Source organism: Heterodontus francisci, chromosome 15 (assembly GCF_036365525.1).
Source record: "Heterodontus francisci isolate sHetFra1 chromosome 15, sHetFra1.hap1, whole genome shotgun sequence".
In the NCBI taxonomy this organism is placed as follows: domain Eukaryota; kingdom Metazoa; phylum Chordata; class Chondrichthyes; order Heterodontiformes; family Heterodontidae; genus Heterodontus; species Heterodontus francisci.
Genome location: NC_090385.1, coordinates 98,339,743 through 98,361,922, shown reverse-complemented (window position 1 = coordinate 98,361,922; position 22,180 = coordinate 98,339,743). Strand labels below are relative to the sequence as shown.

The window sequence follows — 22,180 nt, the reverse complement described above, 5'->3', positions numbered from 1 at the left end:
CGTTTACGGGAGGGAGATTCTGTTGAGGGTGGATTACGGGAGGGAGATTCTGGTGAGGGTAGATTACGGGAGGGAGATTCTCGTGAGGGTGGATTACGGGAGGGAGATTCTGGTGAGGGTGGATTGCGGGGAGATTCTGGTGAGGGTGGATTGCGGGAGGGAGATTCTGGTGAGGGTGGTTTACGAGTGGGAGATTCTGGTGAGGGTGGATTACGTGAGGGAGATTTTGGTGAGTGTGGTTTACGAGAGGGAGATTCTGGTGAGGGTGCTTTCTACGAGGGAGATTCTGGTGAGGGTGCTTTCTACGAGGGAGATTCTGGTGAGGGTGCTTTCTACGAGGGAGATTCAGGTGAGGGTGGTTTATAGGAGGGAGAATCTGGTGAGGGTGAATTACGGGAGGGAGATTCTGGTGAGGGTGGATAACGGGAGGGAGATTCTGGTGAGGGTGGATAACGGGAGGGAGATTCTGGTGAGGGTGGTTTACGGGAGGGAGATTCAGTTGAGGGTGGATTACGGGAGTGAGATTCTGGTGCGGGTGGTTTATGGGAGGGAGACTCTGGTGAGGGTGGTTGAGAAGTGGGAGATTCTGGTGAGGGTGAATTACGGGAGGGAGATTCTGGTGAGGGTGGTTTACGGGAGGGAGCTTGAAGTGAGGGTGGATTACGGGAGGGAGATTCTGTTGAGGGTGGATTACGGGAGGGAGATTCTGGTGAGGGTGGTTTACGGGAGGGAGATTCTGTTGAGGGTGGATTACGGGAGGGAGATTCTGGGGAGGGTGGATTACGCAAGGGAGATTCTGGTGAGGGTGGTTTACGAGAGGGAGATTCTGGTGAGGGTGGATTACGGGAGGGAGATTCTGGTGAGGGTGGTTTACGGGAGGGAGATTCTGGTGAGGGTGGATTATGGGAGTAAAATTGTGGTGAGGGTAGTTTATGGGAGGGAGATTCTGTTGAGTTTGGATTATGGGAGGGAGATTCTGGTGAGGTGGGTTGATGGGAGGGAGATTCGGTTGAGGGTGGATTCCGGGAGGGAGATTCTGGTGAGGGTGGTTTCTGGGAGGGAGATTCTGGTGAGGGTAGTTTACGAGAGGGAGACTCTGGTGAGGGTGGTTTATAAGAGTGAGATTCTGGTGAGGGTGAATTACGGGAGGGAGATTCTGGTGAGGGTGGATTATGGGAGGGAGATTCTGGTGAGGGTGGTTGATGGTGGGGAGATTCTGGTGAGGGTGGTTTATGTGAGGGAGATTCTGGTGAGGATGTTTTATGGGAGGGAGATTCTGGTGCGAGTGGATTACGGGAGGGAGATTCTGGGGAGGGTGGATTACGCAAGGGAGATTCCGGTGAGGGTGGTTTACAGGAGGGAGATTCCGGTAAGGGTGGTTTACGGGAGGGAGATTCTGGTGAGGGTGGATTATGGGAGAGAGATTCTGGTGAGGTTGGTTTATGGGAGGGAGATTCGGTTGAGGGTGGATTCCGGGAGGGAGATTCTGGTGACGGTAGTTTACAAGAGGGAGACTCTGGTGAGGGTGGTTTATAAGAGTGAGATTCTGGTGAGGCTGGTTTATAAGACGGAGACTCTGGTGAGGGTAGTTTATAAGAGGGAGATTCTGGTGAGGGTGGATTACGGGAGGGAGATTCTGGTGAGGGTGGCTTACGGGAGGGAGATTCAAGTGAGGGTGGATTACTGGAGGGAGATTCCGGTGAGGGTGATTTCCGGGAGGGAGATTCTGTTGAGGGTGGATTACGGGAGGGAGATTCTGGTGAGCGTGGATTACGGGAGGGAGATGCTGGTGAGGGTGGATTACGGGAGGGAGATTCTGGTGAGGGTGGATTACGGGAGGGAGATTCTCGTGAGGGTGGATTACGGGAGGGAGGTTCTCGTGAGGGTGTATTACGGGAGGGAGATTTTGGTGAGGGTGGTTTATGGGAGGGAGATTCTGGTGAGGGTGGGTGATGGGTGGGAGATTCTGGTGATGGTGGTTTATGGGAGGGAGGTTCTGGTGAGGGTGGTTTATGGGAGGGAGGTTCTGGTGAGGGTGGTTTATGGGAGGGAGGTTCTGGTGAGGGTGGTTTATGGGAGGGAGATTCTGTTGAGGTTGGATTATGGGAGGGAGTTTCTGGTGAGGGTGATTAATGGGAAGGAGATTTGGTTGAGGGTGGATTACGGGAGGGAGATTCAGGTGAGGGTGGTTTATGGGAGGGAGATTCTGTTGAGGGTGGATTCTGGGAGGGAGATTTTGGTGAGGGTTGATTATGGGAGGGAGATTCTGGTGAGGGTGGATTATGGGAGGGAGATTCTGGTGAATGTGGTTTATGGGAGGGAGATTCTGGTGAATGTGGTTTATGGGAGGGAGATTCTGGTGAGGGTGGATTACGGGAGGGAGATTCTCGTGAGGGTGGATTACGGAAGGGAGATTCTGGTGAGGGTGGATTTGGGGAGGGAGATTCTGGTGAGGGTGGATTACGAGTGGGAGATTCTGGTGAGGGTGCTTTATACGAGGGAGATTCTGGTGAGGGTGGTTTTTAAAAGGGAGATTCAGGTGAGGGTGGTTTATAGGAGGGAGAATCTGGTGAGGGTGAATTACGGGTGGGAGATTCTGGTGAGGGTGGATAACGGGAGGGAGATTCTGGTGAGGGTGGTTTATGGGAGGGAGATTCTGGTGAGGGTGGTTTATGGGACGGATATTTTGGTGAGGGTGGAATGCGGGAGGGAGGTGGGGATGAGGGTTGGTTATGGGAGGAACATAATGGGTGTTCTGCATCCAGTGACTCACTTCCTGACCCCTCATAGCCTCTCCACTCCCTACAAGTCTCAAGACTGTAATGTGATGGAAAACTCACCATTTTTATTTGTTCGGTGAATGTGGGCGTCACTGGCTAGGCCAGCATTTATTGCCCATCCCTAATCACCATTGAGAAGGTGGTGATGAGCTGCCTTCTTGAACCGCTGCAGTCCATGTGGGGTAGGTACACCAACAGTGCTGTTAGGAAGGGAGTTCCAGCATTTTGACCCAGCGACAGTGAAGGAACGGCGATATAGTTCCATGTCAGGATGGTGTGTGACTTGGAGGGAAACTTGCTCGTGGTGGTGTTCCCATGAATCTGCTGCCCTTGTCCTTCTCGGTGGTAAGGATCGTGCGTTTGGAAGGTGCTGTCCAAAGAGCCTTGGTGAGTTGCTGCAGTGCATATTGTAGATGGTACACACTGCTGCCACTGAGCGTCGGTGGTGAAGAGAGTGAATGTTGAAGCTAGTGGATGGGGTGCCAATCAAGCAGGCTGCTTTGTCCTGGATTGTATCGAGCTTCTTGAGTGTTGTTGGAGCTGCACCCATCCAGGCAAGTGAAGAGTATTCCATCACACTACTGACTTGTACTTTGTGGATGGTGGACAGGCATTGGAGAGTCAGGAGGTGAGTTACTCACCGCAGAATTCCCAGCCTCTGACATATTCTTGTAGCCACAGTATTTTTGTGGCTGGCCCAGTTCAGTTTATGGTCAATGGTAACCCCCAGGATGTTGATAGTGGGGGATTCAGCAGTGGTAAGGCCATTGAACATCAAGGGGAGATGGTTAGATTCTCTCTTGTTTAAGATGGTCATTGCCTGGCACTTGTGTGGTGGGAATTTACTTGCCACTTATCAGGCCACGTCTAGATATTGTCCAGGTCTTGCTCCATTTGGACACAGATTGCTTCAATATCTGAGGAATTGCGAATGGTGCTAAACATTGTGCAATCATCAGTGAACATCCCCACTTCTGATTTTATGATGGAAGGAAGGTCATTGATGAAGCAACTTAAGATGGTTGGGCCGAGGACACTACCCCTGAGGAACTCCTGCAGTGATGTCCTGGAGCTCAGATGATTAACCTCCAACAACCACACAATCTTCCTTTTCGCTAGGTATGACTCCAACCAATGGAGAGTTTTCCCCTTGATTCCCAGACTCCAGTTTTGCTTGGGCTCCTTGATGCCATTCTTAGTCAAATGCTGCCTTGATGTCAAGGGCAGTTACTCTCACCTCATCTCTGGAACAAAGAACAAAGAACAAAGAAAATTACAGCACAGGAACAGGCCCTTCGGCCCTCCAAGCCTGCGCCGATCCAGATCCTCTATCTAAATCTGTCGCCTATTTTCTAAGGGTCTGTATCTCTTTGCTTCCTGCCCATTCATGTATCTGTCTAGATACATCTTAAAAGACGCTATCGTGCCCGCGTCTACCACCTCTGCTGGCAACGCGTTCCAGGCACCCACCACCCTCTGCGTAAAGAACTTTCCACGCATATCCCCCCGAATCTTTTCCCCTCTCACTTTGAACTCGTGACCCCTAGTAATTGAATCCCCCACTCTGGGAAAAAGCTTCTTGCTATCCACCATGTCTATACCTCTCATGATTTTGTACACCTCAATCAGGTCCCCCCTCAACCTCCGTCTTTCTAATGAAAATAATCCTAATCTACTCAACCTCTCTTCATAGCTAGCACCCTCCATACCAGGCAACATCCTGGTGAACCTCCTCTGCACCCTCTCCAAAGCATCTACATCCTTTTGGTAATGTGGCGACCAGAACTGCACGCAGTATTCCAAATGTGGCCGAACCAAAGTCTTATACAACTGTAACATGACCTGCCAACTCTTGTACTCAATACCCCGTCCGATGAAGGAAAGCATGCCATATGCCTTCTTGACCACTCTATTGACCTATATTGCCACCTTCAGGGAACAATGGACCTGAACACCCAAATCTCTCTGTACATCAATTTTCCCCAGGACTTTTCCATTTATTGTATAGTTCACTCTTGAATTGGATCTTCCAAAATGCATCACCTCGCATTTGCCCGGATTGAACTCCTTCTGCCTTTTCTCTGCCCAACCCTCCAATCTATCTATATTCTGCTGTATTCTCTGACAGTCCCCTTCACTATCTGCTACTCCACCAATCTTAGTGTCGTCTGCAAACTTGCTAATCAGACCACCTATACTTTCCTCCAAATCATTTATGTATATCACAAACAACAGTGGTCCCAGCACGGATCCCTGTGGAACACCACTGGTCACACGTCTCCATTTTGAGAAACTCCCTTCTACTGCTACTCTCTGTCTCCTGTTGCCCAGCCAGTTCTTTATCCATCTAGCAAGTACACCCTGGACCCCATGCGACTTCACTTTCTCCATCAACCTACCATGGGGAACCCTATCAAACGCCTTACTGAAGTCCATGTATATGACATCTACAGTCCTGCCCTCATCAATCAACTTTGTCACTTCCTCAAAGAATTCTATTAAGTTGGTAAGACATGATCTTCCCTGCACAAAACCATGTTGCCTATCACTGATAAGCCCATTTTCTTCCAAATGGGAATAGATCCTATCCCTCAGTATCTTCTCCAGCAGCTTCCCTACCACTGACGTCAGGCTCACCGGTCTATAACTACCTGGATTATCCCTGCTACCCTTCTTAAACAAGGGGACAACATTAGCAATTCTCCAGTCCTCCGGGACCTCACCCGTGTTTAAGGATGCTGCAAGTATCTGTTAAGGCCCCAGCTATTTCCTCTCTCGCTTCCCTCACGAACCTGGGATAGATCCCATCCGGACCTGGGGACTTGTCCACCTTAATGCCTTTTAGAATACCCAACACTTCCTCCCTCCTTATGCCGACTTGACCTAGAGTAATCAAACATCTATCCCTAACCTCAACATCCGTCATGTCCCTCTCCTCGGTGAATACCGATGCAAAGTACTCGTTTAGAATCTCACCCATTTTCTCTGACTCCACGCATAATTTTCCTCCTTTGTCCTTGAGTGGGCCAATCCTTTCTCTAGTTACCCTGTTTGCTAAAGATATTTCATGACCCCTTTTAGCCCTCTTAATTCCTCGTTTCAGATTGGTCCTACATACCCGATATTCTTCCAAAGCTTTTCGTTTTTCTTCAGCCGCCTAGACCTTATGTATGCTTCCTTTTTCCTCTTAGCTAGTTTCACAATTTCACCTGTCATCCATGGTTCCCTAATCTTGCCATTTCTATCCCTCATTTTCACAGGAACATGTCTCTCCTGCACGCTAATCAACCTCTCTTTAAAAGCCTCCCACATATCAAATGTGGATTTATCTTCAAACAGCTGCTCCCAATCTACATTCCCCAGCTCCTGCCGAATTTTGGTATAGTTGGCCTTCCCCCAATTTAGCACTCTTCCTTTAGGACCACTCTCGTCTTTGTCCATGAGTATTCTAAAACTTACGGAATTGTGATCACTATTCCCAAAGTAGTCCCCTACTGAAACTTCAACCACCTGGCCGGGCTCATTCCCCAACACCAGGTCCAGTATGGCCCCTTCCCGAGTTGGACTATTTACATACTGCTCTAGAAAACCCTCCTGGATGCTCCTTACAAATTCTGCTCCATCTAGACCTTTAACACTAAGTGAAGAGTTCAGCTCTTCTGTCTATGCTTGCACCAAGGCTGTAATGAGGTCAGGAGCTGAGTGGTCCTGGCAGAACCCAAACTGAGCATCAGTGAGCAGGTTATTGCTAAGCAAGTGCTGCTTGTAAGCACTGTTGACGACCCCTTCCATCACTTTGCTGATGATCGAGAGTAGACTGATAAGGTGGTAACTGGCTGGATCAGATTCGTCCTGCTTTTTGTGCACAGGACATACCTGGGCAATTTTCCACATTGCTGGCTAGATGCCAGTGTTGTAGCTGTACTGGAACAGCTTGGCTAGGGGCGCGGCAAGTTCTGGAGCACCAGTATTCAGTACTATTGCCGGAATGTTGTCAGGGCCCATAGCCTTTGCAGTATCCAGTACCTTCAGTCGTTTCTTGATATCATGTGGAGTGAATCGGATTGGCTGAAGACTGGCATCTATGATGCTGGAGACCTCAGGAGGAGGCTGAGATGGATCCTCCACTCAGCACTTCTGGCTGAAGATGGATGAAAATGCTTCAGCCTTATCTTTTGCACTGATGTGCTGGGCTTCCGCATCATTGAGGATGGGGATATTTGTGCAGCCTCCTCCTCCTGTCAGTTGTTTAATTGTCCACCTACATTCATGACTGGCTGTGGCAGGACAGCGGAGCTTAGATCTGATCCGTTGGTTGTAGGATCGCTTAGCCCTGTCTATCGCATGCTGCTTCCGCTGTTTGGCATGCAAGTAATCCTGTTTTGTAGCTTCACCAGGCTGACACCTCATGTTAAGTATGCCTGGTGCTGCTCCTGGCATGCCCTCCTACACTCTTCATTGAACCAGGGTTAGTCCCCTGGCTTAATGGTAATGGTAGAGTGGGGGATATGTCAGGCCATGAGGTTACAGATTATGATTGAATGCAATTCTGCTGCTGCTGATGGCCCACAGCGCCTCATGGATGCCCAGTTTTGCGTTGCTAGATCTGTTTGAAATCTATCCCATTTTGCATGGTGATAGTGCCGCACAACACAATGGGGGGTAACCCCAATGTGAAGGCAGGACTTCGTCTCCACAAGAACTGTGAGGTCATAGAGTTATACAGCACAGAAACAGGCCCTTCGACCCATCGTGTCTGTGCTGGCCATCAAGCACCTAACCATTCTAATCCCATTTTCCAGCACTTGGCCTGTAGCCTTGGATGCTATGGCATTTCAAGTGCTCATCTATATACTTTTTAAATGTTGTGAGGGTTCCTACCTCTACCACCTCTGCAGGCAGTGTGTTCCAGATTCCAACCACCCACTGGGTGAAAGAAAAAATCCTCAAATCCCCTCTATACCTCTTACCCTTTACCTTAAATCTATGCCCCCTGGTTATTGACCCCTCTGCTGAGAAAAAGTTTCTTCCTATCTAACCTATCAATGCCCCTCATAAATTTTGTATACTCAATCATGTCCCCCCTCAGCCTTCTCTGTTCGAAGGAAAACAACCCTACCCTTTTCAGTCTCTCTTCATAGCTGAAATGCTCCAGCCCAGGCAACATCCTGGTGAATCTCCTCTGCACCCTCTCCAGTGCAATCACAGCCTTCCTATAGTGTGATGACCAGAACTGTACACAGTACTCCAGCTGTGGCCTAACTAGTGTTTTATATAGCTCCATCATAACCTCCCTGCTCTTATATTCTGTGCCTCGGCTAATAAAGGCAAGTATCCCATATGCCTTCCCAACCACCTTATCTACCAGTGCTGCTGCCTTCAGTGATCTATGGACAAGTACACCAAGGTCCCTCTGACCTTTTGTACTTCCTAGGGTCCTACCATCCATTGTATATTCCCTTGCCTTGTTAGTCCTTCTAAAATGCATCACCACACACCTCTCAGGATTAAATTCCATTTGCCACTGCTCTGCCCATCTTACCAGCCCATCTATATCATCCTGGAATCTAAGGCTTTCCTCTTCACTATTTACGACACAATCAATTTTCATGTCATCAGCGAACTTACTGATCATACCTCCTATATTCACGTCGAAATCATTAATGTACACTACAAACAGCAAGGGTTCCAGCACCGATCCCTAAGGTACACCACTGGTCACAGGCTTCCACTCAAAAAAACAGCCCTTGACCATTACCCTCTGCCTCCTGCCACTAATCCAATTTTAGATCCAAATTGCCCTGGATCCCATGGGCTCTTACCTTCTTAACCAATCTTATCAAAAGCCTTACCGAAATCCATGTAGACGACATCAATTGCTTTACCCTCATCTGCACACCTACTCATCGCCACGAAAAATTCAATCAAATTAGTTAGACATGATCCCCCACCACCGCCCCCCCGGACAAAGCCATGCTGACTATCCCTGATTAATCCCTGCCTCTCCAAGTGGAGATTAATCCTGTCCCTCAGAATTTTTTCCAATAGTTTCCCAACCACTGATGTTAGACTCACCGGCCTGTAATTACCTGGTTTATCCCTGCTACCCTTCTTGAATAATGGTACCACATTTACTGTCCTCCAGCCCTCTGGTACCTCTCCTGTGGCCAGAGAGGATTTGAAAATTTGTGTCAAAGCCCCTGCTTTCTCCTCCTTTGCTTCACATAACAGCCTGGGATACAGCTCATCTGGGCCTGGGGATTTATTGACATTTAAGCCGCTAAAACAGCTAATACTTCCTCCCTTTCAATGCTAATATGTTCAAGTTTATCACAATCCCCCTCCTTGATCTCTGCAACTACATCGTCCTTCTCCATAGTGAACACAGACGAAAAGTAATCATTTAAATCCTCACCTATGTCCTCCTGCTACACACTCAGATTGCCACTTTGGTCCCTAATGGGACCTACTCTTTCCTCTTGCCCTTAATATACTTATAAAACGCCTTAGGATTTTCCTTTATATTGCACGCCAGTGTTTTTTCATGTCCCCTCTTTGCTCTCCTAATTACTTTTTTAAGTGCCCCCCCCCACACTTTCTGTACTCCTCTCGTGCCTCCGCTGTTTTCAGCACTCCGAATCTGCCATAAGCTTCCTTCTTTTTCCTGATCCAATCCTCTATATCCCTTGACATCCAAGGTTCTCTGGACTTGTCGGTCCTACCCTTCACCTTAAGGGATACATGTTGGCTCTGAACTCTCACTATTTCCTCTTTGAATGACTCCACTGGTCTGATGTAGACTTTCCTACAAGTAGCTGCTCCCAGTCCACTTTGGTTAGATCCTGTTTTACCATATTTGAAATCGGCCTTCCCTCAGTTCATTAACCATAATTTCCACCCCGTCTTTGTCCTTTTCCATAACTACCTTAAATCTTGCAGAGTTATGGTCACTATCCCCGTAATGCTCTCCCACTGACACTTAGAGTCATAGGGTCATAGAGTTATACAGCACAGAAACAGGCCCTTCAGCCCATCAGGTCTGTGCCAGCCATACAGCACCCAACTATTCTAATCCCATATTCCTGCACTTGGCCCGTAGCCCTGTATGCTATGGAGTTTCAAGTGCTTATCTAAATACTTCTTAAATGTTGTGAAGGTTCCTGCCTCCACCATCTCTTCAGGCAGTGCGTTCCAAATTTCAACCACCCTCTGGGTGAAAGAAAAAATCCCCCCTAAACCTCCTGCCCCTTACCCTAAATCGATGCCCCCTGGTTCTTGACCCCTCCACGAAGGGAAAAAGTTTCCTCCTATCTAACCTATCAATGCCCCTCATAATCTTGTACACCTCAATCATGTCCCCCCTCAGCCTTCTCTGCTCCAAGGAAAACAACCCTAGCCTTTTCAGTCTCTCTTCATAGCTGAAATTCTCCAGCCCAGACAACATCCTGGTGAATTTCCTTTGCACCCTCTCCAGTGCAATCACATCCTTCCTATAGTGTGGTGACCAGAACTGTACACAGTACTCCAGCTGTGGCCTAACTAGCGTTTTATATTTTATACTTCTACCACTTGTCCAGCTTCATTCCCTAGGATTAGGTCCAGTACTGCTCCTTTTCTTGTAGGACTTCCTACGTACTGGCTCAAAAAGCTCTCCTATATGCACTTTAAGAATTCCGTCCCCTTTAAGCCTTTTACATGAAGGCTATCCCAGTTGATATTAGGGAAGTTGAAATCCCCTACTATTATTACTCCATTATTTTTACACCTCTCTGAGATTTGCCTACATATCTGCTCCTCTAACTCTTCCTGACTGTTTGGTGGCCTGTAGTACACATCCAGCCAAGTGTTTGCCCCCTTTTTGTTTTTAAGTTCTACCCATATGGCCTCATTTGAGGAACTTTCTAAGATATCATCCCTCCTTACTGCAGTAATTGACTCCTTGATCAACAGTGCAATGCCACCTTCTCTTTCACCCCCTCCCCTGTCACGCCTGAAGATTCTATACCCTGGAATATTGAGCTGCCAGCCCTACCCCTCCCTCAACCATGTCTCTGTGATAGCAATATCATAATCCTATGTGCTAATCAATGCCCTCAATTCATCTGCCTTACTAGTAAGACTCCTTGCATTAAAATAGATGCAATCCAGCCTTGCATTTTTCACTTGTGCCTTAACAGGTCTAGAAGGACTTGGTGGATGATGATCCTAGGGAAGGGAGTGCAGATAGTCTGAGTCATCTCATTATCATAAAGGAGGTGGTGTTGGGTGTCTTGCAAAGCATTAAGGTAGATAAGTCCCCAGGGCCTGATGGGATCTACCCTAGAATACTGAGGGAGGCAAGGGAAGAAATTGCTGGGGCCTTGACAGAAATCATTGCATCCTCATTGGCTACAGGTGAGGTCCCAGAGGACTGGAGAATAGCCAATGTTGTGCCTTTGTTTAAGAAGGGTGGCAAGGATAATCCAGTAAATTACAGGCTGGTGAGCCTTACGTCAGTGGTAGGGAAATTATTAGAGAGGATTCTTCGGGACAGGATTTACTCCCATTTGGAAACAAACGAACTTATTAGCGAGAGACAGCATGGTTTTGTGAAGGGGAGGTCGTGTCTTACTAATTTGATTGAGTTTTTTGAGGAAGTGACGAAGATGATTGATGAGGGAAGGGCGGTGGATGTTGTCTATATGGACTTTAGTAAAGCCTTTGACAAGGTCCCGCACGGCAGACTGATGCAAAAGGTGAAGTCACACGGGATCAGAGGTGAGCTGGCAAGATGGATACAGAACTGGCTCAGTCACAGAAGACAGAGGGTAACAGTGGATGGGTGTTTTTCTGAATGGAGGGATGTGACTAGTGGTGTTCCGCAGGGATCAGTGCTGGGACCTCTGCTGTTTGTAGTATATATAAATGATTTGGAGGAAAATGTAGCTGGTCTGATTAGTAAGTTTGCGGACGACACAAAGGTTGGTGGAGTTGCGGATAATGATGAGGATTGTCAGAGGATACAGCAGGATATAGATCGGTTGGAGATTTGGGCGGAGAAATGGCAGATGGAGTTTAATCCGGACAAATGTGAGGTAATGCATTTTGGAAGGTCTAATGCAGGTGGGAGGTATACAGTAAATGGCAGAACCCTTCGGAGTATTGACAGGCAGAGGGATCTGGGCGTACAGGTCCACAGGTCACTGAAAGTGGCAACGCAGGTGGATAAGGTAGTCAAGAAGGCATATGGCATGCCTGCCTTCATCGGTCGGGGCATAGAGTATAAAAATTGGCAAGTCATGCTGCAGCTGTACAGAACCTTAGTTAGGCCACACTTAGACGATTGCGTACAATTCTGGTCGCCACACTACCAGAAGGACGTGGAGGCTTTGGAGAGGGTACAGAGGAGGTTTACCAGGATGTTGCCTGGTCTGGAGGGCATTAGCTATGAGGAGAGGTTGGAAAAACTCGGATTGTTTTCACTGGAACGACGGAGGTGGAGGGGCGACATGATAGAGGTTTACAAAGTTATGAGCGGCATGGACAGAGTGGATAGTCAGAAGCTTTTTCCTAGGGTGGAAGAGTCAGTTACTAGGGGACATAGGTTTAAGGTGCGAGGGGCAAAGTTTAGAGGGGATGTGCGAGGCAAGTTTTTTTACACAGAGGGTGGTGAGTGCCTGGAACGTGCTGCCAGGGGAGGTGGTGGAAGCAGATACGATAGCGACGTTTAAGAGACATCTTGACAAATATATGAATTGGCAGGGAATAGAGGGATATGGGCCCCTGAAGTGCAGAAGGTGTTAGTTTAGGCAGGCATCAAGATCGGCGCAGGCATGGAGGGCCGAATGGCCTGTTCCTGTGCTGTACTGTTCTTTGTTCTATATTTGCTCTGCCTTCCAGACTGATTCAGTTTCTCTTCTATATTTGACTGTGCATCACCCCCTACTGTACCTCCACTCTATATCCCATCCTCCTGCCAAATTAGTTTAAACCCCACCCCCCAACAGCACCATCAAACCTCCCAGCAAGGATGTTGGTCCCGTTCCGGTTCAGGTGCAACCCATCCAACTTGTACACATCACACCTTTGCCAGAAACAGACCCAGTGACCCAGGAAACTAAAGCCCTCCCTCCTGCATCATATCCTCAGCCACGCATTCATCTGCTCTGTCCTCCTATTCCTATACTCACTAGCACGTGGCACTGGGAGTAATCCCGCGATTATAACCTTTGAGATCCTGCTTTTTAATCTGCTCCCTAGCTCCCTAAATTCTTGTTGCAGGACCTCATCCCTCTTTCTACCTATGTTGTTGGTACCAATGTATACCACAACCTCTGACTGCTCCCCCTCCCCCTTCAGAATGTCCTGCAGCTGCTCCATGACATCCTTGACCCGAGCACCAGGGAGGCAACATACCATCCTGGAGTCACGTTTGCGGCCACTGAAAAGCCTACCTGTACCCCTTATGATAGAATCCCCTATCACTATAGCTCTTCCACTCCTTTTCCTCTCCTGCTGTGCAGCAGAGCCCTCCTTGGTGCCATGAACTTTGGCTGTTGCTGCTTTCCCCTGGGAGGCCACCCCCCGCCCAACAGTATCCAAAGCGGTATGTCTGTCTGGAAGCATCCCTGATTTCCCACATAGCGCAGGAGGAGCATATCACGGGGCTGAGCTCTCCTGCCATGACTCACCTTTAGATTAATTAGTTACTCCCTTTAAAAAATACTGATTACACTGGGGGCCTTGTTCTACTCCAAACAATACCTACTATAATCTAAAGTCCTTAATAAATCACACTAATTAAAAAAAAAACACTTTAGTTGTCCTCACCTTATCACTTGAGGTTTTCTTTTCAAAAAAAACTTACCTCTTCTTTTTTTTTAAGCCATTTAAATGCTCTAACAGCTGTTACTTACCCAACCAATCACCTTGCACATTTTCCATGATGTCAGTAAGTTTCTTTGCCCCTCTTTCGAATCTCAGCGCACGCCGGCACAGAGACAGAGCGAGTGGGCCTAACACTACTCCGGATCCGCCTCCTCCCAGGTCTGCCAGCCGCTGCTCCAGTTTCCAGGTCAGGTGCTCACTCCTACCAATACTGTCATGGACAGATGCATCTGCAACAAATAGATTGGTGAGGATGAGGTCTAACAGATTTTTCACTCATGTTGGTTCCCTCACCACCTGCCGCAGACCCAATCTAGCAGTTTATGTCTTTTTAGACTCGACCAGCTCGGTCAGTAGTGGTGCTACCGAGCCACTCTTGGTGATAGATATTGAAATCCCCCACCCAGAGTACATTCTGTGCCGTTAGTGCTTCTTCCAATTGGTGTTGAACATGGAGAAGCATGGATTCATCATTCAAGGGGGGTACGGTAGATGGTAATCAGGAGGTTTCCTTGCCGATATTTGCCATGAGACTTCATGGGGTCCGGAGTCGATGTTGATGACCCCCAGGGCAACAGCCTCCCAATTATATACCGCTGTGCCGCTTCCTCTTGTGGATCTGACCGGCCTGTAGGACAGGACTTACCCAGGAATGGCAGTGTCTGGGACATTGTCTCTAAGGTATGATTCCGTGAGTATGACTATGTCAGGCTGTTGGTTGACTAGTTTGTGGGACAGATCTCCCAATTTTGGCACAAGTCCCCAGATGTTAGTAAGGAGGACTTTGCAGGGTCGACAGGGCTGGGTTTGCTGTCGTCATTTCCGGTGCCTAGGTCAATGCCGGGTGGTCCATCCGGTTTCATTCCTTTTCTTAGACTTTGTAGCGGTTTGATGCAACTGAGTGGCTTGCTAGGCCATTTCAGAGGGCATGTAAGAGTTAACCACATTGCTGGGTAGGTGCAGCTATAACACTGAGAAGCTCAACACTATGCAGGATAGAGCCGTTCAGTTCATTGTCTCCTCTGGACTGATTAACCTGTCACTGTGACTGCTGCACCCAAGCCACATGAGGGGATATTAGGGCAGATGACCAAAAGCTTTGTCAAAGAGGTGGGTTTTCAGCAACATCTTGGAGGAGACAAGTGAGGTAGAGAGGTTTCGAGAAAGAATTGCAGATCTTTAAGCCTCAGCAGCTGAACACATGGACACCAATGCTGGAGCAATTAAAATCGAGGACTTGCAAGAGGCCAGAATTAGCTGAACCCAGATATCTGGGAAGGTTATAGAAAAGCAAGGAGAAGAATTTTAAAACTGAGGCATTGCTTAACTGGGAGCCAATATAAGTCAACAAGCACAGGTGTGATGGGTGAACAGGAATTGGTGAGCAGGGGACATGGGCAGCAGAGTTTTGGATGACCTCAGGTTTATGAAGAGGTAGTAGTGGGAGACCAGCCAGGAGTGCATTGCAATAGTCAAGTCTAGAGGTAACAAAGGCATGAATGAGGGCTTCAGCAGATGAGCTGAGGCAGGAGTGGAGTCAGCAATGTTATAGAGGTAGAAATAGGTGCTCTTAGTCATGGCAGGAATATGTCATTGGAGTCAAGTATGACACCAAGATTCCACACAATCTGCTTGAGCCTCAGGCAGTTGCCAGGGAGAGGGATGAAGTAGGCAGCTAGGAAACAGTTGTGGCAGGGATGGAAGACAATGGCTTTCTGCTTATCCATTACTGGATGTCGGATAAGCAGTCTGACAATATCAGACAGCGGAGGAGTCGAGAGAGGTGGTGGAGAGGTAGAGCAGGGGGTTGTCAGCCCAACTTGGACATATATTGCCGTTCGTCCATCATCATTGGGTCAAAATCCCATAATTCGTTCCCCAACACCTTCACCGCACAGACTGTCGCGGTTCAAGAGGGTGACTCACCAGAACCTTCCCGAGAGCCACTCAGGATGGTTAATAAATGCTAGCCTTGCCAGTGACGCCTACATCGCAAGAACAATAAAACATCAAATGTCTACTGTCAACATTCTTTAAAACACATTTATTGAAGTTTTATACTCGGGTTTATGTACAAGTTTCACACATATTGCAATGTTGATGCTGGTTGAGATTTTACGCTGAGTTTATGTACAAGCCTCATACATACTGCAGTGTTGATTTTGGTTGCTAGCAGTGTCTGGTCAAGCATGTTGCTCATACCAACACACTGTGGGATTGTCCCTTTGTCCATCATTTATTCAGGATGGTGTCGAGTTGTGCCTGTAAAGAGGTCAACTGAAAAAGGAAGGGACAGTATGTTATTACATGCCTAATCTTGATGGATATCGAGTATGCTTGGGTGGGACAGGCAGATTTAAACAAAACAAAACCGACAGAAGCACCTTAACAATGGTAACAGCCAACATGTGACCTCCCTCCAGGGAGTCCCTGTATGAAACTTCCAATGCAATGACTCCAGGAATGGGTATACTTACTGCTCAGGGAGCGGCTGCAATTGTACAGAATGTACGGACAGAGCAAAAGAATCGAACACTTTCCTCACACCCAATGTGCACTGGCTCGGAGGGGTGCGCGAGCAGGGTTGGGTATCAGAGGCCAAGCCCAATCCTGTCCCACCCACAGTGCAACAGAACTCCGGACAGTGAACAGAAATAGGCACCAGGCCTTTTTATAGCTGGGGGCACTCACACCAGTTGGACATTCCCCCACTGCACTGGTCAGTTAACCCAAGATGGGATCTTCCTGATCAGTAAGTCACAGAACCACATTAAAAATGTTATATCGTGCCTTTCATGATCTCAGGATATCCCAAAGTGCTTCACAGCCAATCACATACTTCAAGCAGCAATGTGATAATGATAGTGATGTTGCTTGAATAATGAACGTTAGTCAGGACACCAGAAGAGTTCTCTCTTCTGCTGTTCTTCATCCTCCTGACAGGCCAATGTGGCCTCAGTTTAATGTCTCATCTGTAAGACAGCTCCAACAGTATTGCACGAGAAGGTCAATCTAGATTATATGCTCAAGTCTCTGTAGTGGGACTTGAACCCACAACCTTCTGACTCAGTGGTGAGAGTGAGTGTCCCCACTGAGATAGTGCTGAGACCAGGTTGTCAAATTCAGGACATGGTAGAATCGAAGAATTCTATGTTTCCATTGTCCTGGCATCAGAACAATGACGTGACTGCGCCCTGGGCTGGGGGTGGGATCGGCAACCAAGTTCAAGGGTGATCTTGGCAAACCCCCCTCCCCCCAGACAATCTGTGATGCTCCCTTCACCCTCGCCGCAATCCCTGTGACCACCCCCGGCGACCTCTGGACCCCTCTGTGTTCCCTACAATCCCCTGACTTTCCGATGATCCCCGGGGGGTTGCCTGCGTGTCTGTCTGTCTGTGAGATGAGCTCTCACCTGCACTTTCTCCTTCTCCTCCTGTTGTTTGATTTCATCGACCACAGCCTGCAGACGATTCTGGAAGAGAAACAAGAATGGGCTGAACTCTCTACAATGTGGCGAATGCACAGTAACAGATCACACGGTGTAAAGGGTCTTGGGCACTCGTAGTGCTCCAACACAGGCAGGCAGCTGAAGACTAGACTGAGCAGGAAATGAATGGACACTTGAGGGAAATAAACTTGCAGGGATAGAGTGGGTGAATGGGACAGAGTGGATTGCTCGACTGAGAGCCAGCATGCTGATTCAATGGGCCGAATGGCCTCCTTCTGTGCCATAATGACACAGAGAACTAGGACCTGATGATCGAGGGCTGTAATGGTCATCACCTGGGCCTGGGGGAGGTGCAATGGCCAATACATACCCAAATTCACATGGCTTAAAAGTCTCTGAATTAACACAGAAAAAAGGTTCCCTCCCCTCACCTGGGAGCTGTAGGGTTGCATGTCAGGGGAGCAAAGGATCACTCTGTGATGCCCTCCATAGCTCAATGACTGGTCTGAAACATAAGCTATGCCCCTTTGGTTGGTGCTGCCTGCAGCTTTGGCACTGTTGATCAGCCAAAGCCCACACCCCTGAGGAAGGGGAGGGTAGGCGAGGTGAGGCAAGGCGAGGGAAGGGGGATGAATTCTTTTTAACTAAGAAGTCTTCCCTGTGACCCAACACTCACCTTCAACGCCAGGTTCTCCACCTTCATAATCAGGTCTTCCTGCCGCTTCCTCTTCTCCTGAGTCACCCGCAAAGTCTCTCTCAGTTTCTCAATCTCGTACTGGAACTCCACCACTAGCAGGAAACAGGAGGGAGCTGCTGAAGTCACACTGAGCCAAGCCAAGAGACTCGACATTGAATTCCAACCCCAACAAGCGCCAAACAATTATCTTCACTAAACAAACCTCATTGGCTCACGACTGGTGAAAAACAGAGAGCGTAACATGGAGGCAGAGACTCGGACACAGTAAACAGACAACAAACAGAACTAACGGGCTAAATTAATCTAGAACAAAGCAACCATGTGGCATGTTGTGTGAACACCATCGGCAGGCAGATCACTCTCACCTGGATCACCTCTTGCCTGATGGTTTGCTGGGTCCAGACGCTGCCCTGTATAGCACTGAGCTCCAGAGACCAGCAGGGTCAACAAGGGGTCAGCTAGAGCAGCAGGGAGAGGATACAATTCCCCTTAGCTTCTCTGGAATGGGTCCTTGCTCCAGGTGGCTACTCAGCAACTGCAACAAGTGATTGGGATGCTTCCTATAGTTGAATAGCCTGCCAATCTGCATGGCCTGGGCTTGCCCATTGGAGGTGGAAAAGCACCAGAGGACAGCAGAGAAGGTGATGGGTGACACACTGCCCTGGGAATGTGCCTCCTTCTGTGCCAGCTGCACACAGCACTACCTTTACCCATTTGGTTCGATTCCTGTGTTGGCTGCATTTGCCCATCAGTCTCATCGAGTTTCTGCTGCAGTCGCCTGGCGAGGTCATCCTCCGAATCCATGATGTTCAGGTCCTCGTCGTCGTGACGATCACCCTCATCTTCATCCTCCTCGCTGCTGCTGCTGATGTCATTGAAGATCTCCCGCAGCTCATCTCTCTCAACTGTAGGATGAAGCAGACGTGTACCAGATTCAGCAGAGAACACGCCACCACTCAGGATGTCAGTCATCTACTGGCACTGAGCACTGGCCTGCTAGTGAGTCACACAGCAAACCCAGCCGGCTGCTCTGTCCCAGCTCATTCCACCCTGCCCCAGCTCATTCCACCCTGCCCCCCACTCCCAATCCCGTTCCCTCAGCCCCGTTTCCCGTCCCCAACCCCGATCCCGTTCCCTTGGCCCTGTCCCCCACCCCCGTGGCCCTGTCCCCTCCCCGATCCTGTTTCCTCAGCCCTGTCCACCTCACCCCCCCCAATCCCATTCCCTCTGGCCTGTTGCCCCCCCCATACCGTTCCCTCAGCCCTGTTAACCACCCCACCGATCCCGTTCCCTCTGCCCTGTCCCCTCCCCGATCCTGTTTCCTCAGCCCTGTCCGCCTCACCCCCCCAATCCCATTCCCTCTGGCCTGCCCTCCCCCCATACCGTTCCCTCAGCCCTGTTAACCACCCCCCCCCACCCCACCGATCCCATTCCCTTTGCCCTGCCCACCCGCCCCCCCGATCCCGTTCCCTCTGCCCTGTCCCCCCCCCCCCCACCGATCCTGTTCCCTCAGCCCTGCCCCCCTCTCCATTCCCTCAACCCTGTCCCCCTCACCCATCCCATTCCCTCAGCCCTGCCCCCATCATCCCCTCCCCAACCACATTCCCTCAGGCCTGCCACCCGCCTCCCCACTTCACTCAGCCCTGTCCCTGTTCAACACTGTACCTGCTGAGGTGTGGCCCTGCTTGTGCCCAGATGATCCTGGTGATGAGCTGTCGAGGTTTGGCAGTGAGCCCTGGTTCTCTACTTCCTTAGTTTCATCCTCCGCTATCACCTCCCACCCTGCACAGTGGCAGAGTTAAGGAACGTAAAACAGCAACCAACATAAAGAAAGACCTGCACTAGATATTAGTTAAACAGCAACTTCCGTCTCCAAACATCGGAGGAAGCTGAAGTTTTTAAAATAACCTAGCTCACATCAGCACAGGGCAGTGAAACACTGAGTCCTTTAAGATTCACTCTGATAGGGGTCTGTGAAGATGTGCACAGCATGTTACTGCTTGTGAAGGATTTACACATCCATCATTCAACCTTCTTAGTGTGAGCCCAGTATTCACCTTGCTCAGTGAAGGAAAGTAACTTTCACTTTAAAATATCCCCAAAGCCCATGATATAGCACTTGGGTTTAAAGGGACCAAAGGGTATGGGGCGAAAGAGGGAACAGGTTACTGATTTGGATGATCAGCCATGATTATAATGAATGGCGGAGCAGGCTCGAAGGGCCGAATGGCCCACTCCTGCTCCTATTTTCTATGTTTCTATGACACAAGATGTGAGAAAAAACTGGTGATTATCCATCCCTCCTTCACCTCTGGTCTCCAGCCTTTCCCTCCCTCTCACAAACCTTGTCTCCATTTTATAAATACTCTGGTCACTGCCCATCTCAACATCTCTCTCTTTCCTTCCTCCTGAGTTCTCTATACATACAGCCTCCCTGCATCATCAATCTGCTGAAACCAAGGTTCTTCATACTGTCTCCCATTCTAACTCACTGATAAAAGGAGTTCCAAACTGGAATCCTCACATCCCCCCCTCCTATTCCACTCAAGCAGGTGTCACAAAACTGCACCTTCCTGATTTCCTGCATCCTCCCTTCCTCTTCTCAAGCTGCTGGTGCATGTACTGTGGGGCCTTGAGTCTTCACCTATTGCAATGCAGTAACACAAAGAGTCAGCTAGATGAGGAGGAAGTTGATAAAGACTGACTCCTAACCGTTAACTCCAACACTGAGTCTCTTCGATGATGAATATTAAGCAAACTATTTCCACTTCCATTGAGCAGGGAATCCATTGTTGCTCTCGGTGGGATATGAAATTACTGATTTAAATGAAGTTGCCTTAATCAAATTGTGAGCAGAGAAAGAAGACTTTCATTAATATAGCACAAAGAAACAGTAATGTTGGTACAGAAGGGGAAGGCAGCCACGAAAGATTACTGTTCCTACTCAAAGTGGAATGCTGACAGTTAAGAGGAATGTTTCAACTGCAGAGGGACCCTCCCATCCCAGAGGGCTCTCCGACTGAGCAGGAATGTTTATACTGAAGAGAAGTCCACTGAGGGAGTGCTGCAATACCGCAGGTGCCAACTTTAGGATGATGTGTTAAACCAAGGCCCCATCTGCTCTTTTTGGTAAAAGATCCCATGGCACTATTTTGATGACAATCAGGTAAGTTCTCAGTGATGTTCTGGGCCAATATATATCTCTCAATACACATCAGGCAAACACACTTCAACACCCCATGCTCTTTGCACGCCCTGTGTAAATTAGCTGCCATGCCTCCCACATTACAACAGTGACGACACTTCAGAAGTATTCCTTTGGCTATGAAGTGTTTTGGGAAGCCCTGAGGTCATGGAAGGTGAAATGCAGGTCTATCTTTATCAGTACACACCCAAGCTGCAAAACTCCCATTACCCGAACCCCACTCCCGCTTCACCAAGGAGGATACGGACACTGACGGCCTCAGCATCTGTGCTCAGCAATCTTTTTACTTCCTTTTCCACATCCGGAGACTCAATGTACTGAGAACAGAAAAAACAAGAATAAAGAAGTTTCACTTTAGTATTGTGACTGCTGGGAATAGAAGTTTTTATTTTGGTCTGGGACAAACATTCAAAATGAAACTAGCACTGCGCCTGACCGAGCACCAAATAATCCATGGATTATGCTCACAGTAAAGCTCTTGCCAACCTGTTGTGTTAGATACAGAGTAAAGCTCCCTTTACCCTGTCCCATCAAACACGCCCAAAACAGGCACAGCATGGGTTAGATACAGAATAAAGCTCCCTCTACACTATCCCATCAAACACGCCCAAGACAGGCACAGCATTGGTTAGATACAGAGTAAAGCTCCCTCTACACTATCCCATCAAACACGCCCAAAACAGGCACAGCATTGGTTAGATACAGAGTAAAGCTCCCTCTACACTATCCCATCAAACACGCCCAAGACAGGCACAGCATGGGTTAGATACAGAATAAAGCTCCCTCTACACTATCCCATCAAACACGCCCAAGACAGGCACAGCATTGGTTAGATACAGAGTAAAGCTCCCTCTACACTATCCCATCAAACAAGCCCAAGACAGGCACAGCATTGGTTAGATACAGAGTAAAGCTCCCTCTACACTATCCCATCAAACAAGCCCAAAACAGGCACAGCATTGGTTAGATACAGAATAAAGCTCCCTCTACACTATCCCATCAAACACGCCCAAAACAGGCACAGCATTGGTTAGATACAGAGTAAAGCTCCCTCTACACTATCCCATCAAACACGCCCAAGACAGGCACAGCATGGGTTAGATACAGAATAAAGCTCCCTCTACACTATCCCATCAAACACGCCCAAAACAGGCACAGCATGGGTTAGATACAGAGTAAAGCTC

General features: G+C 48.6%; 1 protein-coding gene across 5 annotated transcripts in view; it reads right to left on the bottom strand.

Moving 5' to 3' along the window:
- Nucleotides 1-15,671: 15,671 nt before the first annotated feature.
- taf7 (TAF7 RNA polymerase II, TATA box binding protein (TBP)-associated factor) overlaps nucleotides 15,672-22,180 on the bottom strand; it is a 43,637-nt gene continuing 37,128 nt past the window's right edge. For 4 of the 5 annotated variants that reach the window (XM_068047898.1, XM_068047900.1, XM_068047897.1 and 1 more), the window contains exons 8-13: nucleotides 21,241-21,313; nucleotides 19,457-19,573; nucleotides 18,496-18,696; nucleotides 17,771-17,883; nucleotides 17,059-17,118; nucleotides 15,672-15,923 (exon numbers count right to left, since the gene is read on the bottom strand). In XM_068047898.1, the coding sequence (XP_067903999.1) occupies nucleotides 15,879-15,923; nucleotides 17,059-17,118; nucleotides 17,771-17,883; nucleotides 18,496-18,696; nucleotides 19,457-19,573; nucleotides 21,241-21,313 (609 nt within the window). In that variant the 3' untranslated portion in view covers nucleotides 15,672-15,878. The remainder of the gene's footprint in view (nucleotides 15,924-17,058; nucleotides 17,119-17,770; nucleotides 17,884-18,495; nucleotides 18,697-19,456; nucleotides 19,574-21,240; nucleotides 21,314-22,180) is intronic. The other variant, XM_068047901.1, reaches the window with a different exon arrangement.